We start from the raw sequence: 17,307 nt of genomic DNA on the forward strand, positions 1-17,307 counted from the left end.
GTGTATATATATATATAACATATACATCTCCGTTGTGTATTTTTTTAAACCGATAACAACATGAAGCCCAGATGGTTCAGTGTCTTTCTCATGCAGTGGGGTTTGCATTTTACCTACTGTCCTTGGGGAATGGATTTTCCTGAAAGTAAATTTTCCAGCTAACTTACAGGAATCGAAACTGTTCAAAAACTGTTTTTAAAGGAAATCTACGTAGACTGTACAACGTTCTTCCATATTTTTTCAGGCAAAGAATGTGGAATGTGGGCAAACACTTCCTGGTTGGCCCCGAAGCCAAGGGCTCTTTGCCCCCGCCCTGAAGGTCCCCTCTCTGCCGAGGCCCTTGTCCCTTCCCCTTTTCCCCAAAGGCCACTTCGCCCGCATCGTGTGAGCACGCTGGGGGGGAGCGTCATTGCCACAGCCGACCGGAGTGGCCTCTTCCCGGGCCGTGGAGCTGGGAGCCGGGGCTCGGGGGCAGACGTTCTGGATGCCTCGATGCTGGGTGCGCGCGCACGCCGGGGGGCCCCGGGGGGCAGGGTCCTGGAACATTCTGGTCTGCCCTGGCTGTCCGGCCTCGTGGGCCCGGAAAAGGCTGCCTTCCATGGCCTCAGGCAAGGCGCGAAGCTTCTCCAGATGTCCGTTCCCTTGGGGATAGAAGGAAAGTGCGGCCGCCGGCCTCCCCGCCGTGGCTGCCGTGATTCTGGCGCCTGGGGCCACGCCGGTCCTCCGCACGTGGCACCGTGTGCCACCAGCCTCTGTCCCGCTTTCCCCCTGCTGTGGCTCTGCGGCCAAGCTGGGCAGTTCCCAAGGCCTTCCTGCCCCGTGAACTTGGCCGGGCTGGGGCGGCCCCAGGAAGCACGGCCCACGGGCGAGGCCTTCCCGCAAGGATTTTACTACACGCGAGGGCTTTTCAGAGAAACGTTTGCTGACACGGCGCTGCTCGGGGCCTCCCCCAGAGCCTCCCCCTTCCACACGTTCTAGGACACCTTCCTTGGCAGGACTCAGCACCGTGGGGAGGGGCAGCCCCCCCACTCCCGGCGGCAGCGCTGAGAACCATCTGGAGGCCCGGCTCCATGACGCCGGGATCCCAAACTGGCTCTGGCGTTTACAAACCGTGCCGCCTCGGGAAAGCCACTCCATCTGGGTTTTGAACCTCGGTTTCCTCAACTGTAAAATGGGGTCATGATAGGAGGATCCGTTTCCTGAACTTGTTTCTCAGATGAACGAACGGACGCATAGCGTGTGCCCGGTGTGGTCTGGCCCGTGTGTGCTCGGTGGATTGAGGATGCGGGTGACACCCCCGCCCCAGTCCCCCTGCCCCGTGCTCGCGGAGCACAGCTGCTGCTGGCTACGGGAGGGGCCCTGCGGACATTCCACTCCCTGCACCGAGGCGGCTCTGAGCGGGGCCTACTCCCCTCACAGGCCTGTGTGCGGGCCAGCCGGAGCCCGCTTGGCCGGACCACCTGCCTCCAGGCCAGGGGGCCCCTGTCTGAGATCCTCAGCCATGCTTGCCGCCGGCCCGGTCCCCATCCCCCTCAAGGGGAAACCTCAGGGCTGACCCGCGTTGGACTGGGTGTTCCAGGTGATGGAGAGCTACCCAAGGAGCTTGGAGGCAAGCTGCAGCTAAGCGACAGAGCTTGGGACTGGGTTTCTTGGTGGGAAGACACGAGATCCTTCGTACTCTCTGCAGCTCCGGAGTCTGGCAAATCCACACCCGCCACGGTGCTGAGCTTCTCAAAGGGACAGTAAGTGAAGGCGGCGGGGGCACTCGGGACGGCTCTAAGGTGAAATGGCTGTTTTCTTGGGCAGCAATTTTATTTTAAGATTTATCTCTTTATTTTAAAATTTTTATTTATTTGACAGAGAGAGACACAGCGAGAGAGGGAACACAAGCAGGTGGAGTGGGAGAGGGAGAGGCAGGCTTCCCACTGAGCAGGGAGCCCGATGCGGGGCTCGATCCCAGGACCCTGGGATCATGACCCGAGCTGAAGGCAGACGCTTAACGACTGAGCCACCCAGGTGCCTTTATTTGAAGATTTAGAGGAAGAAAACCATGCCTGAGTTGTAGCAAAGAAGATACTATGTGCTCGCCAAGTCCCGTTTTATTTCTTCCACCTGGGTAGGCAGCAAGAACACATCTCCCAGCGTCCTGTGAGCTCAGCTTGGGGCCCTGAGATCAGGTGCCAGCCAAGGGCTTATGCACAGAGGTGAAGTCAGCGCCCCCTGAACAACCACCCCTGCGATCCTCCCGTCTTCTCCTCTTTCCGGAGACACCTGGGAAGCCGTCACTGAGAGGAAAGAGCCCAGGCTGAAAGCAGCCGGGGTCCTGCCTGGAGGAGGGTTCTCCTGGAGAGCCACCTGACTCATGTCAGATTTGCACATGCAGAAAAATCACCCTCCGCTGGGTTCAACCACTGTGATTTGGGGGATTGGCAATCAGCATCACCTAGCCTACCCTGACTAAAATAAGGATATAATATGGAGCAGAACGCAGTACTTGTAGGACTTTGGAAACTAAAACATGAGACTTCAAATTAAGTGTCTGCTTGTGGGGGCCTCTGTGGGCCACACCCGCGGGCCTCTGACCTGCCAAAGTCTGGGCTGCATTTTACGCCAGGACAGCCAGCCAGAGGCCCGGTGACCCACCGATGCCACGGAGCATTTTCGGGCTCTGGAAATAGTGCCCAGCAGATTTAAACTACCAGCAAGGAGCTACTGAGGTGGAGCCTTTCAGATCACCTCTCAAGCGTCTCGTGATTAGAGTCAAGTGAGAAACGAGCCCAGCACTGGCCTCCTCCAAGGGCCCCCCCACCCCCAAACCATTCTGTGGTGGGTGGGAGAAGCCCGTCTATCCAGGGAAGCCCAGAACCTCCCTGGGGCCCTGGTGTGAACCAGCCCAGAGACCGAGCACCACTGCCCAGCATGACACATATGTTCCACGTGTCCAAGTGGCCGGGGCAGTGGTAGGGTCACGGCTGGTCAGGTGACGGGGGCGGGCGGGGGGAGACGCTGCCGTGGTTGTAACTTTTTTTTTTTTTTTAAGATTTTATTTGACAGAGACAGCGAGAGAGGGAACACAAGCAGGGGGAGTGGGAGAGGGAGAAGCAGGCTTCCCGCCGAGCAGGGAGCCCGATGTGGGGCTCGATCCCAGGACCCCGGGATCATGACCTGAGCCGAAGGCAGACGCTTAACGACTGAGCCACCCAGGCGCCCCTGTGGTTGTAACTTTGAACAAGTTGTTTCTCCAAGGTCCCCAGCTTTGTCGCGGGTAAAAAATTGGAAGAGACGATGGTGGCATGTGAAGCTTTTTCCTTACCTGCGAGCTTCGTCCATAAAGCAGCTCACAGCCGAGAGGCACTGTGGACCCCGGGGGTCAGAGCCGGCCTGCATGGCCCCTCACTGTGGGGGCGCTCTGTGAAATGAATACCCCCCTGAAGCCACTGAGTGGGGGGACCTCCAGGGGGCAGGGATCCCAGCCTAACCTCAGGCTATCTGCTTTTCACTTCCCACGGAGGGGGGTGCGGTCTGGGAAATGTTCGGAGCAGACGTAGGCTGCTCCCCTAGAGTCCAGGGAAGGCCAGGAAGCAGGGGGGACATTTGCTCCCAGGGAAGGAGCCACCAGGTGAGCCCGCAGCCCCAGGAACCACCTTTCCCGCGCAGCTTCGGGGGCTCAGTTCTCCAGGCAGGTGCCCCGCCTCGAGCCTCCCCGCCAGGCTGAGCTTGCACGCACACCTGCTCCGCCCGGAGCTGCCCGCGGTGCTGCTGGACGCACGAGGCGGGAAGGGCCACGCTCCCTCCCAGGGCAGCTGTCCTTGCCACCTGGCCTCCGACAGGTGGCCACACTCTGGGGGCACGTCCCTCCTTCCCTAGGGGAGGCTGCCCTCCGCAGACCAAGGCGGGGGGGTGGGGATCTTCCAAACACCTCCCTCTGTCCGCGCTAGGGTCGCACAGTTTCCTTGAGGCAATATTTAGCTTCCCAGGCACACAGGAACCATTCGGGGAGGAACAAATGAAAAGGAGCCCTTTTCTCACCAGTTGACCCAAAATGAACGAGCATTGTCCACCCTGGTGGATTTGCTGTGAAAAAGTATCACGCGGAAGAAACGGTCAATACTTTGCAGCCGTTTTTACAATGAGCCTGTGTTTAGCAACACTCAGCTTTGTTTTATTATTGCATTTTACAAAGTTACCAAGACAACTGAGGCCAAGTAACAGAACCTTGACTTTATGTGCCATGAAAATTTAATAACGAATGTTTAAAGGCTTTTAAGAGGCAGGAGCTGCAGCCTAGCACAGAGCCCTGCTCAGAGGGAGGAGGGCTGGAGCGCCTTGCAGGGGGTGGGGGATCCACTGGACCTCGAGGGCCCCTCTGTGGGGGACGTCCAGGTGGGCCCGAGGGTTCCCCGGCATCTGTCCCGTCCTAGCAGATCTCAGCAGACATTTGTTAAGGTAGTTCCTGGGCGCCAAGTCCCGTGACAGGCTCCTCATGTCCATGATGACGCGATTGCCACCGTAAGGGCCCGAGAAATAGGGCAGAGGTGAGGTCGCTCGTGCGTGGTCACCCAGCAAGAGTGACAGGCGCTGCAAAAGCAGGTCTTTGCTTCCCCGTTGTGATGCAAGAGGTTCTGCCAGGAAAATATCCCGGCTGGCTTCCCCCATCACTGTGGCCTCGCTCCTGCAGCCGGGGAGCGCCCCGGGGTCCCCGAGGCCCGGGCCGACGGTCCTGGTCGGAATCCTCACAAGCACCTTCACGTCAGAGGAAAGGTTTCCCAGGATCCTCTTGGGGAGCCCGTTATGTTACCCCAGGGCCGCACAGAGCCCTTTTTCCTCGGCTCTCTAAATAAGACTCAGAAGGAAATTGCCAGAAATGAGAAAATCATCAGTAATGTTGCTATTTTATGCAAAAGCTCGATGGTGCTGTGTGTGTGTGTGGGTGGGTGGGTGGGTGTGCACACGCGTGCACACGTAAGCACTTGCTGCATGGCTTTCCTAGTTATATAAACGTCCGGACTTTTGGTTACTAGAGATGGAGGTAATGGAGGTTGAGTGTTCTGCAAAGCCTTTTTTGTCCCTGGGAACGGAAGCACATTTGGGATTTTTTTCATGAGGGAGAAATTCGTATGCCATCTGGGAAAATCCCTCTCCCGTTCATCACACCAAGTAGGAGACTGGCAAAAAAAAGTCAAGGCGAAGTGGGTTTTAGGTTAATTGACCTCGCGGAGAGAGAACAGCTCCCTCAGCCGCTGGGAACACCAGCTTCTGCCGGCAAGAGGTTTCATCATTTCTGAGCTGCAAGGGAAGGTACTCAAATGCCGGCCATTTCAAGCCCATTTTCAATTATAGGGCCAAGGAATTTAGGACATTGATCAAGAAGTGAAAAAAAAAAAAAGAAGAAGAAGAAGAAGAAGGAAGCCATTGTGGCGTAATACTCTGCCAACCACAAGGCCAACTCCAGGTGCTAGAGCAACAGCCGGGGCCATTTGTCAGCCTGCGAGTGTCATGTGAGGATGAAGGGCAGGTGGAGAGGGAGAGGAGCTGACTGTTTGGGCTTCATTCGTCTTGATGGATTACAACATTCAAGAAGGAAAGCTTTTCCTTCATCGCTTCACACTTCTTGGAAACCGGAAGCGGTCTGAAGATGGCACGGTATTTGAGCCACACTTTTGTGTGGCTTTGTGCTTGCTGTTCCTTGTCTTAGCTCCCAGGGACCAAGTGAGTGAGCCACCGCCTTGTGTGGCTGAGGGACCTGCCGCTTGGCCCCTGGAGCCCTGCGGGGTGGGGAGCAGGTGGGCACGAGAGGCGCAGGTGGGCAGGCCCCTGTTAGCCCCCAGAAGCCCGGGCGCAAGCTGGGCCACCCCCAGCCTCCCGCGTCTCTGAAAGGGGCTCTGGGTTTTGGGGGTGTTGAGCCTCTGTGCAGAGTGGTCCCGGTGCCAAGAGAGGAGCTGGGGCTTCACTGTGGGTCCGGCTCTGCCTCTCTCCAGCCACGAGCTTGGGCCTCCGCCCCCTGTCTGTGAGAACCCCCATCCCCAGAGGGCAGGTGGATGTATCAGGGGGCAGGTGGACGTACCCATACTTGGTAAACTGTGAAGTGCTGAACAGGTGTTGTTAAAGTCACATGGGGAAGGGAGTTGGTTCTAGAAAGGCAGGAACACCATTCCAAATGTCTGGGCTCCACCCTAAACCAGTCCTAGCACTCGCCCCCACAAGCATCTACATTCACGTGGGGATTGCCTACTCTGAGCTCACCCACCCCACGCGGACACGGGCGGCTACAGAGCTGAAGAGAAGGCTCCACACCTCAGACAGGAGCCATGGCGAGCATCATCCAGCCCGGCAGGCCTTAGTCTCTGAGGCTGAACAAGAGGGGATGCCGACGGGGCGGCATAGCCCAGACCTGAGCCCAGGACAAAGGGACAAAGGACAAAGGAAAGACGGCCCAGGGTCAAAGGATCCATTGTCTGCTTGGGGTCATGGGGCAGCTGCGGTGCCCCGGGGAGCCAACAAGCCAGCTGGGGGCACGGAGGGGTTCAGTGAATCCCTTGGCAGGGTTTAAAAGTCCATGAATCTTAAGGGTACGCACAGGCTCGGGGTGGGGGGGAAGCACTGTAACACCACTCCTCCCCTGGGACTCGCTGAACATTTACTTCAACCAGCACCTGCTGGACCCCCTACTCCACGCTCGAGGGGCCGGCGTGAATCCAGCACCTGCCTGACCTGGAAGAACTCGCAGCTTGGTGGGAGGGAGCACTGTGATGCCACAGGGCAAGCATGATGACAGAACTTTCCAGATTCTCCCGAGTAGATGGAGGGAACAGTTCATCCTGCTGGGGGGATTGCAGTGGGACATTTGAGCTGGACCTTGAAGATGAGTGTCCATTGGACGGAGGGAGGCCCTCCAGGCATAGGGAACAGTATGCACGAAGGTGGGAGAGCCCGGAGCAGGTCCTCATCCTGGGACCCGCCACGGTGGCAGGAGACCAGCACACTCTCTTCCTGAGGGGCAGCAACAGACAGCGAGTGCCCTGGGAGCGGGGTGGCAGGGGACAGGGGCCAAGGCTGCCCCCCTGACGTGTGTGGGCCAGGATGGAAAGGAAGAAGGGGCTGGATTATGAGCGGCCTTGAACGTTGGGTTAAGGGGCGTGGGCTTTATCTGGACAGAGCTGACGGCTGATTGAATTAGGGGATCGTGTGGGCAGCTCTGTGATTCTCTGAATTCTTTCTGGGCCACTGGGGATGGAGGATGGAGGACGAGTTGAGGGGGAGGAGTGGCAGGAGGTGATGAAGTCCGAGCTAGGGAGAGTGGACAGGGACCCACGGGAGAAACAAGAGGGCACTTGTTTGGGGATGGAGGCTTCTGTCTCCAGGACGCTCTGCCTCCGCACATGGGGAGGGGCCCGTCAGGCGATGCTTGGAACAGCTGCACGGGATCCAACGTGCCTTTGTAAGCCCCTCCAGCAGCTCCGGACTGGCCAGGCTGTGTGGACGGCGCTCCTGCTGGGACAGCAGAGAAGCACATCTCCTAGGAGCCTGGAGGGAGGGGAGCAGGACGGCTAGCATGGGAGAGGGAGGAGGCTGACCAGGGCACCTGCAGCAGCAAGGCAGGCATGGCCCCGTGGTGTCCCCAAGCTGAGACAGGCGGAACCTGATCTTCTCCATTCACTGAACTCAACCCACTCTGGAGTGCCGGCCCTTCAGGGACTTTGGCTGGACTGTGTGTGTGTGTGTGTGTGTGTGTATCGGCAGGAGGGGGAGGAAGGGGGACAAGGGGAGAAGAGGCCAGGGGTAGATCCTGAGGGCCGTATCCCAGAAATGGGGTGACACAGGGCAAAGCACAGGGGGCTCAGCTTCTCGCGGGGCATCTCTGGACCCCAGCTCCCTGGCTCCCGGTTCCTCTCTTCTAGGAGAAAGGGAACGTCTGTCTTTGCTCTCACTTCAGCTGCACCCTGCAGCACGAGCGGCCAGCTACCCAAGGGGGGCTTCCCCTGGGCCCCAAGGAGGTGGGGGAAGTCTATCACTCACCCTGATAAGGAAGCAGCTGCTAATTCTTCCTGCTCAGCAGCATTGAGAAAAAAGGGCCTGTCTGTCACTTACTGGCCTCATTTCCAACACTCACCATGGGGTGCAGGGCTCATTCGGGCCCTGGCACAGAGCAGGGGTTCCTTCGAGACAGTGACCTGGAGGGCTGGGCAGAGCCACCTGCCCTCAGATGACATGCAAAGGTAGGGGGACAGGACATTCCTCACCATGAGAACTGGCATTTTCAAATCACCCCAAACCACGTGGCTCGAATTCAACTTATTGACACCCCCCCTGCAAAATCCAATGTGCTTTGTCGATTTTGGAGCTGAAAACTGCACTCCATGTTGGCAAGCGAACGCTTTCTGAAAACAAAATCAGAGCTTTGTTAAAAAGACTCTGTGCAGCTCCCAGTTGCTAACAAGTGTGAGAGACATGTTTACTTGGGTCTTTCATCGTGAAGCCCATTTGCTCCAGCAACAACAGGGACTGAGGAATGGGTCTGGGGTCGTCCAAGATGGTTTCTCTCGCAGCAGACCTCTTAGGAACACTGATTGTCCTGGCCCAGGCCACCAGACTGCAGGAGAGGGGCAGGGCCCTGGGGGACCCCGGGGCGGGGGCGGTTGGAGCTAGAGTCACACTCACCGGGGCACATAAAGGAAATGGGGCTCAGGGGCGCCTGGGTGGCTCAGTCGGTTAAGCGACTGCCTTCGGCTCAGGTCATGATCCTGGAGTCCCGGGATCAAGTCTCGCATCGGGCTCCCTGCTCAGCAGGCGGTCTGCTTCTCCCTCTGACCCTCCCCCCTCTCATGTGCTCTCTCTCTCTCATTCTCTCTGTCTCAAATAAATAAATAAAATCTTTAAAAAAAAAAAAAGGAAATGGGGCTCTGGGGTCGACCAACAGAACTGGACCAAGTCTGACGCTACCAGGTCACCCCCCGACCCCCGGACGTTTCTTTTCCCATCTGAAAATGGGAACAGCATTAGGAAACGACCCAGGGGGACAGGGGAATCAAGCTGACGATTGTCCCTGTGCAGCCTCCTCCTGCCCCTCCTGTCTTTGGCCGCCTGTCCTGCTGTTTGGCAAAACAAAGTCATTACAGGTGGCTCTTGTCGCCAAACAGCCCAGAGTGAGCTCTGCAGGGCTTGGTTTTCCAAAATGCCGCCTTTGGTGGCCTCTGAGTCTCCCTCTCTGAGAAGAGCTTGGCCTGGGGACACAGATGGAGACAAGGAAAGGGTCTTGTGGAAGGGAGAGCGTGGGCCCTCCTTTCCCTCACGCCACGCCTGCCACTTGAGCTTCAGACCTCATGCTCCTGCTCACAATGGCCCTCCCCAGGGTCTTCTGTCCTCCCCGCTGAAGCCCCTCCGCCCACCCAGGGGCCCCTGGCAGTGCCTGCCACCCCCCCTGCTGGCCACGAAGTGGCGCCCTATCTGTGGAGGGGAGGGAGGGTGGGCAACCAGAAGCCACGTGACGGTGGGACACCGGCCTGGGGTCAAGGTCAAACAAAATCAAACAAAATGACCTCTGAGGCTCCTGTCCACTCTAAGACTCTCGGATCCTTCCTTAGTTACTTCTTGGTTAATTATTTCTTAATTAATAACAAAGCGATCACTGCAGCAACAGGCAAGCTAAGGAAATAAATGAGGCCAATCTGTTAACTGCACCCATGTAGCACACGATTGGCACGGGAGAGTCGCGTCTGCCCACTTGCTAGGGCCGCTTGATTTTCACAGCTCGCTGGTAGGAAGTAAACATGATGTCCCTGGGACTGAACAGTGTTCTCTCGGAGGCCCCGGCAGACCCGGGACGCGGCTTCCTCGAGTTCTTTCCTCGCCACATCTCAGGCCGGGCACCGCGGGCGCCCCATGCCCCCAGTACAACAGTTTTACCCTGGTTGTTGCTTCCTGTGAGCCCAGAATAGAAGATGCCATCTGTCACGTTTTGGATGTCGTATGTCCACCGATGACTCATGAATAGTTGGACCACCAAGAGGAAGGCGGGCGGGGAATCATCAGCCTTTCGAAGCACAGCCGAGCAGGACGTGGAGACAAGTAGGGGGCTCTCCAGCAGGACCTCTCCGCAGCCTGCCCCCTCTCCGCAGGCGGGAAGCCCAGAGGGGTCTCTTCGGCCCTGAAGGGCTCGCTCTTCACCGGCAGCATCGAGTGGCCCTCAGGACAGCGCGTGTCTGGAATGGGAGAACTTGTGGGAGCTGTTTGTGCAGGACGGGGGGTTGCCCTCTGCCAGCTGAGCCGAGGGGGCGGCCTCCTGGGGGGTGCCGCTGTCTGGGGGCCGGCCCCCCGACGTGCTGCTCTGGCCACACACCAGGCGCTTTTCGTCCAGGAGGGACAGGTGGTACTCACACAGGTCGATCAGTGAGGCCACCTGCTCGTGGAGAGGCAGCATCTTGAACTTCCTCTGAGCCAGGTAGAAGAAAGCCTCCACGAAGGCCTGCAAGCACATGCCTGTGGACGAAGAGAGCAGCGTTAGGGGGTGAGCACGCTGCCCTGGGACAGCCCGACTCCAGCCGCCAGGCTGCTTCCTCACCCACTGCTTCTGTTCTGGAAACTTCAGCTTCTGGGTTGAACGCCCAGAGTGCCTACCCGGAGCAGGCACCAGCTGGGCATTCACAACCATTTGCAGATTCAATCCCCTAATCAATGCTATGAGGCAGGCTTAATTCACACGGTTTGACAGATGAGGAAACTGAGTCTCAGAGAAGGGGAGCTAGCCGGGCCAAGTCCCGTGGGTGGAGAGTGGCGGAGCTGGGATTTCAACCCAGCCCGAAGCCTTATTCCTCTGCACCACCCTCAAATGTTTGCATTAAAACCCAGCCCCTAACTTTTGTAACACCGGAAAAAGCTACTGAGAGAAATCTGAAGGTTTTAGATCTTGATAGACGTGTTGGTTACATGGGTGTGTGCATTTGTCAAAACTTAGCAAATTGTACCTTGAGATTTGTGCATTTTGCTCTATGTAGATTTTACTTCAAAGAGTAAAATAAACCTGACCCCTTCTCTCTACCTGAAATGATATTCTAGAAGGTAATAGTAGTCCCCATTATGTCCCTGAAATGTTTTCCCTTACTTTGCCTAATAAGTTCCTACTCGTCCCTGGGATCCCAGCTCAAAATCTCCTGCTCAGTAAAACCTTCCCTGATCCCCACATTAGACGTGGCCCCTGGCCCGGGCTTCCTGCATTTTCCTTCGTAGCACTGACTGCGGCTTCTTCAGTGTTTGTGCGGTTGGTTCTTCAACAATCTCTATCTTCCCTGCTGGGCTGTGAGCTCCAGCTCGCCACTCTTCCCCCAGGGCCAGACACCCTGTGCTCAAGATAGAATGCTGAATACATGAGGGAGTGAATGGATCAACAGATGAGTTCGCGCTAGGTACTTTACAGACCTTGCCACTAATCCTCAGTGTTATTACATCCCACTTTACAAATGAGGAAACCAACATTCAGAGATGCTGAGTAACTTCCCTAAGGTCACACAGCCAGAAGAATAGTGGCCTGCAAATTCAAACTTTGACTCTCAATTCTTTTTTTTTTTTTTTTTTAAGATTTTTTATTTATTTGAGATAGAGAGCGCAAAGGGCAGGGAGGAACAGAGGGAGAAGGAGAAGCAGACTCCCCGCTGAGCAGGGAGCCCGATGTGGACTCGATCCTAGGACCCCGAGGAGATCAGGACCTGAGCTGAAGGCAGATACTTCACCAACGGAGCCAGCCAGGCGCGCCTGGACTCTCAATTATTTTAAATAATTTGTGCTGTGTGAAAAGTTGTGAGTCTCCCCAGTGTCAAAGTAAAAACGAACCCCGTGATTCAAAGTCATGGGATTCCGGAGCTCCTCAGGGAAGGTGACACTCAGTATTTTAAAGGAGGCCAACTTCACCCCTGCTGATCCATACCTTCCCAGTGGCCTTGCCTCCCAGCTCAGGAGCATTATTCCCCTACTGCTGTTCTTGGGGAGAAGCCTGGCCTGGAGTTTGTAAATCCTGGATTCTATATGGACCCTGGGATCTGAGAGCTCTTTTCCTGTTAGGAACTGGTGCTGAGCAAAGAAGTTGTTTCTTTGTCTCCTTCCAAGTCCATCAAAGCTTTTTTTGCTCAGCTTTTCTTGACTCCAGATGCTCTGCAAGTCCCCTGCTCTGTTTGGCCCTGATGGGGGAGCTGATAAAGGGAACAGTAACCCTGGTGTAAAACCCTTCTAACGTAAACAGAGGCCTGGTGTAGACAGAGACACAGGGCCAAGGGGGGGCTCTGTCTGCGTCAAGAGCCGCATATTTCTGGGGAGCCTGGGTGGCTCAGTTGGTGGGGCGTCTGACTCTCAATTTCGGCTTGGGTCGTGATCTCAGGGTGATGAGATTGAGCCCTGCATTGGGCTCTGCACTCAGCAGGGAGTCTGCTCGAGGGTCTCTCCCTCCTGTCCCTCCCCCCGTGCCCCTCCCCCCCACATGAGCACGTGTATGTGCATGCACGCTCCCTCTCTCTCAAATAAATAAATCTTTAAAAACGAGAGAGAGAGAGAGAGAGATGGATGTTTCCTAATCACCAACGATGGGCCGGGGCTCTCCTAGAGTGTGTGCATGGACGCATGCGCATGCATGCATGTGCATTTGTGCAGGCACGTGCATTTGTCACTGCCAGTGGGGGAGGCAGATCCCAGCAGGGTGGAAGAGGCCAGGATCCAAAGCCAGAGAAACCCAGTGCAGTCCCAGCCCCCAACTTCACAAGTGTGTGATCTTAACAGCGCTACTCCAAGTGTGGTCGGCAGGTGGGTGCCAAGTCCAGGAACTGGGTGTCCCTGGTGTCTGACAAGATAAGGAGCCTGGGCCAGAATAGAAATCACCCTCCTCATCAGTTGCATTGTTTCGTTCAGCTGCAGTATTTTGTAGCAAGTCTTTCTCTACAAAGGAAGTAGCAGGCGTTTACATTCTGGCTCAAGCCTCTTGCCCAGGACTAGAAGGAACAGTTCCCGGATTGCACTGCAGCTCTGAGCAGCTCCGGTCGAAGGCCCTTCTCAGCCTTAACGTGCATGATCTTGTCAAAATGCCGATTCTGGGGTGGCGCCTGAGACTCTGCATTCCTAAAAAGCTTCCTGGGTGATGCCCACGCTGGGGTAGCAAGCACTGAGCACCTTTTACTCAACAAATATTCACTTCCTTCCCTTAATTAAACTAATAAGGCTGTGATTTTCTGTAAGGCACAGAAAAAAAAAATACAAGGAACTTCATTGGGGAAAAAGTATTATGGCTAAGCCATCTGGAAGAAACGTTCTAAAATGAGAAATGAGATTTCAGGTGTTATACTTGGTTTTCGTTTTGCTTGTCTACATTTCCTGATTTTCTATAGTAAACACATACCTTATTTTATTTTTTATGTGGAATCTAAAAAAACCAAACCAAACAAAACCAACCAAACAAACGAATGAGCAAACAAAAAGCAGAATCAGACCTATAAATACAGAGAACGAACGGATGATTGCCGGGGCCTGGGGGTGGGGGGCGAAATGGGTGAAGGGGACGGAGAGATACAGGCTTCCCATTATGGAATCAATAGCTCATGTACCCAGTTTTAAAATATGCAGTGGGAAATTCTGGAGGACGGAAAGAGGTGGTGATGCAGGGGCAGCCACTTGTAATCGTGAACCCTCTGCTACTATTTGAATTTGAAGTTAGGTGCATGCATTACTTTGAAGAAAAGGCTGTGCAAACTTCCTGCATACATGTTCTACTTTAATAAAGGTTATATGCACGCAGGGGAAAGAGAAGCGGAAGGGAAGGGCAATATTGACCCTTGCAGGAGCCAGGCATGCTGTGCCAGGCACTCGGATCCCCACTACGAATCTCATCGTGCAGATGAGAAAACAGAGGCCCTGAGACAAAATAAGTTGCCCTCCGGTCACATGCTGGTAAGTGGCAGGGCTAAGATTTGAACCCAGGCCTCATGTACTGCTGATTCTGCATCTGATTCCTGCAATAAGGAATGGGCAAAGCGGGTAGGGCTTTGATGGGCAGAGATGAGCTGGGAGCAGTGGGCTGGGCCGGGAACAGGGAGGAGGGAGCAGGAGGTGGGGCATGTGGCGCAGGAATAACCCAGGATGCCTGTAGCAGGACACGTGGAGAAGGGCGCAGCTGGACGAGACTGGAAAGGGCTGGAAGGCCAGGGGACGTGAGAGCCGGGAGCGACTGCAGGTGCCTAGGCAAAAGGAGCCGAGAGCCAGTGTGCAATTCCACGCCCAGTACAGCCTGAGCACGTTCTCCAGTCATGGGGGGGAGGGCGGGGGTCTTATTTTGTTAGAGTGATAGAAACGTTGTGGGGTTTGCTTGTTTTATTCCTCAAATGAAATCTTGTGAGGGGGGGTGGTAGCTCAGAGCCCTGCCCTCACAGACCTTCCTCACCAGAAGCGACTCACCTAAGGGACTCTTGGCTCTTCACACCCAGCCAAGCACCAGCCCTCCCGCAGTTCCAAAAGCCTGGTCTAGCATCTTCATTTTACAGGAGAGGGGAGCAGTAGATGAGGCCCAAGTCACAGAGCCAGTGACTGGCAGGAGCGGGACTAGAACTCAGGTCTCCTGACCTCAAACAGCACCACCACCACCACCACCACCAAAATAAGAAAGAAAACCAGATACTTCTCAGGCCAGGGACTGGGGAAAAGGGCTGAGAGCCCCGCATTGTCTGCTCAACCCTACTGAGCGTGTCTGAGAGTCTGAAGGCCCGTGAGGGTTGGGAAGAGGGACGCCCCACACTATACACCACGAGTACGTGGGTCGCCGGCTCCCACCACGGCCATGTTGAGGGGCTGTATGTTTGAGTTTGACAAGACATCGTTCTTGCATCTCATTTCATCAAGTGGCCCAGGAAGTGGTGGCCGGACCCGGGTCAGTATTCACTGTGCTTGAGATAATGGAAAATGTTTAAGTCTCTGAGGGGCTGGGGGTGGGAGGAGGAGAGCGGGAGGAGGAAATGCACTCAAGATAATCCAAGTTGCCTTCCAGGGGGGCAGGACTGTCCTGCCTTTTCCAGATCCTCCACAGACAGTCCCCATGTTCTCTCTGGGTCTTTCTCCTTCCTTCTTACTATTTATTATAAAATATAGTGAAAATGCCAGCAGAAAGCATAGGAAAGCTCATGAATGTCCCCCCGCTAGAACCTAAGTGTCCTTGAAGACTGACCTTCTATCCTCTCTCTTTGTCCACAGAAGATGTGCTTTCACTTAATTGTAATGCACGTGCACAAAATTTTATACTTATTATGGCTTAAAATGATACCATAAACATTTTTGTATGTTGCTTTGCAGCTTCATAACATTATTTTAATAGTTGCATAATATTCCATCAACTCTTGCTTTGCATACCATTTCGCCATACCCCCCACCACTGGACGCTGAGACCGGTTATATTTTCTTCACTATTATTGAGAAGACGATCATAAGCACATGGTACGCCACTGTTTTTATTTCTGATTCATTTTTTCTTTTGCAATGAAACCCTAGGAATCTGGGTTTTTTTAATGTTAAGTCTGGTTTTGGTAATTAATTTCATGTTGAAAATACTTAAACCTTATCAAGTCCTCCAGTGGACCAAGCACATGAATGGGTAGTTCACTTACATTAGCAAGTAAGAGAGAAAACATCCAGTCCCCACCAATAGCGCCACAGGGCGCTATTGCTCACCCATTAACCGAAATGCAAAATAATGATAATAGGGAGTTGGGGTAAAATCGCTATGGACGTTTGAAAAGCAATTTGGCAAGGGCGGCTGGGTGGCTCAGTTGGTTAAGCGACTGCCTTCGGCTCAGGTCATGATCCTGGAGTCCCTGGATCGAGTCCCGCATTGGGCTCCCTGCTCGGCAGGGAGTCTGCTTCTCCCTCTGACCCTCCCCCCCTCATGTGCTCTCTCTCATTCTCTTTCTCTCAAATAAATAAATAAAATCTTAAAAAAAAAAAAAAAAGAAAAAAAAAGAAAAGCAATTTGGCAAAAGTTTTAAGAGCCATTCAAGTATTTCAAAATATTCCTTCCAAGGGAAAATGAAATGTACACAGTGGTATTCATCATCAACTCACTTACACTACAGTGTGTGTGGGGGGAGGGGAGTGGTACTAGACTTCTAGGGTCTTTTTATATTCTTCTTTCTACTTTTCTGTATTTTCCCAAATAAGGTAATGCATGCTCATTGTTGAAAATAATTAGGAAAAAAAATATTAAAAAAAAAAATACCCCCAACCCAGCCTCCAAGTTCTGGAGGTCTGTGACGTTCGCCTTGGCTCATCCCCAGGTGGAGTCAGTTGTCCTTTCTTGGGGCTTCCCTTTGCTCCAGGCTATATATTGGGACAAATCCATGGGGACGAGGCTGTTTCCCCAATGGGATTGTGCACTCCTGGAGGCAGGGACGTTGCCCCAGCCTTCTCTGTATCCCCAGTGCCCAGTACAGCCCGGCACGCAGCAGGCGCTAAAAAAGATCCATTTGATCCACTTGAATGGACTGGGAACTTTTCAGCAATCTTGTGAGGCAGGTGTTACTGTTCCCATCTTCCAGCTGAGGACAGCAGGGCAAGCCAAGCGGCAAAGGGAAAGACCACCTATGAAAACTCTTCTCTTAGACAACGTGCAGAATTATGAACCCAAGATGGTCCAGACCAGAGGCTCTAGAAGGACATGTGAAAACACAGCTTCGAGCCCCACCCTTGGAGTTCCTAATTCTGAAGTTTTGCAAATTTGCACTTCGACCACGTTGAGGCTGCTGGTCCAGGGACCCCACTTTGAGAATTCACCCCTTCCTCCTCATCTTCCTCCCCACTGCCGAGTTCAGTCTGTCCGTGCTCCACTCTGAAAACCCATCTGGAAAAAGTGGCCTATCTGCAAAAGGACCTGCCCCCGAACTTTGAGAAGCTTGACTTTGGGCTAAAAATGTCTGCATTTTAAGACAATCTGATTGAGTTATTTTTAAAATCGAATGACGGAGCTGAAAAACCATGAAATTTTTCCAGCTTTGCATTTCGTCCTCTCTTGGTTTCTGAGAAACCGGATATCTCCCAGCATCATTGCTGACCGCTAAGTGGAGCAGAGCTCCGTTGCCCTCTGCGAGGCCCTGCCCTTCTCTAGCTGTACTGAGGGACATGAGACCGGAAGGGTTCACAGGCCAGGCCACAGAGGGCCCTGTAGACCATGGTCAGACTCTGGGGTCCATGCTGAGGAAGATGGGAGGCCACTGGAGAGACGGGAAGTCACGTGGTCAGTGTGGTTGCTGTGTTGAGACCAGGAGGAAGGGGCACAAGCGAAGAGACAGAAGGAGA

At 54.5% G+C, this 17,307-nt stretch overlaps 1 protein-coding gene across 7 annotated transcripts in view; it reads right to left on the reverse strand.

The window, feature by feature from the left end:
• Positions 1-9,447: 9,447 nt before the first annotated feature.
• The window catches only part of TTLL11 (tubulin tyrosine ligase like 11), a 228,728-nt gene continuing 220,868 nt past the window's right edge, over positions 9,448-17,307 (reverse strand). For all 7 annotated transcript variants that reach the window (XM_064579516.1, XM_045883072.3, XM_054509405.2 and 4 more), the window contains one exon: positions 9,448-10,476. In XM_064579516.1, the coding sequence (XP_064435586.1) occupies positions 10,184-10,476 (293 nt within the window). In that variant the 3' untranslated portion in view covers positions 9,448-10,183. The remainder of the gene's footprint in view (positions 10,477-17,307) is intronic.

This window comes from Mirounga angustirostris, unplaced genomic scaffold (genome assembly GCF_029215605.1).
Source record: "Mirounga angustirostris isolate CCGP_5_RB_7025 unplaced genomic scaffold, mMirAng1.0.hap1 SCAF_15, whole genome shotgun sequence".
NCBI lineage: Eukaryota > Metazoa > Chordata > Mammalia > Carnivora > Phocidae > Mirounga > Mirounga angustirostris.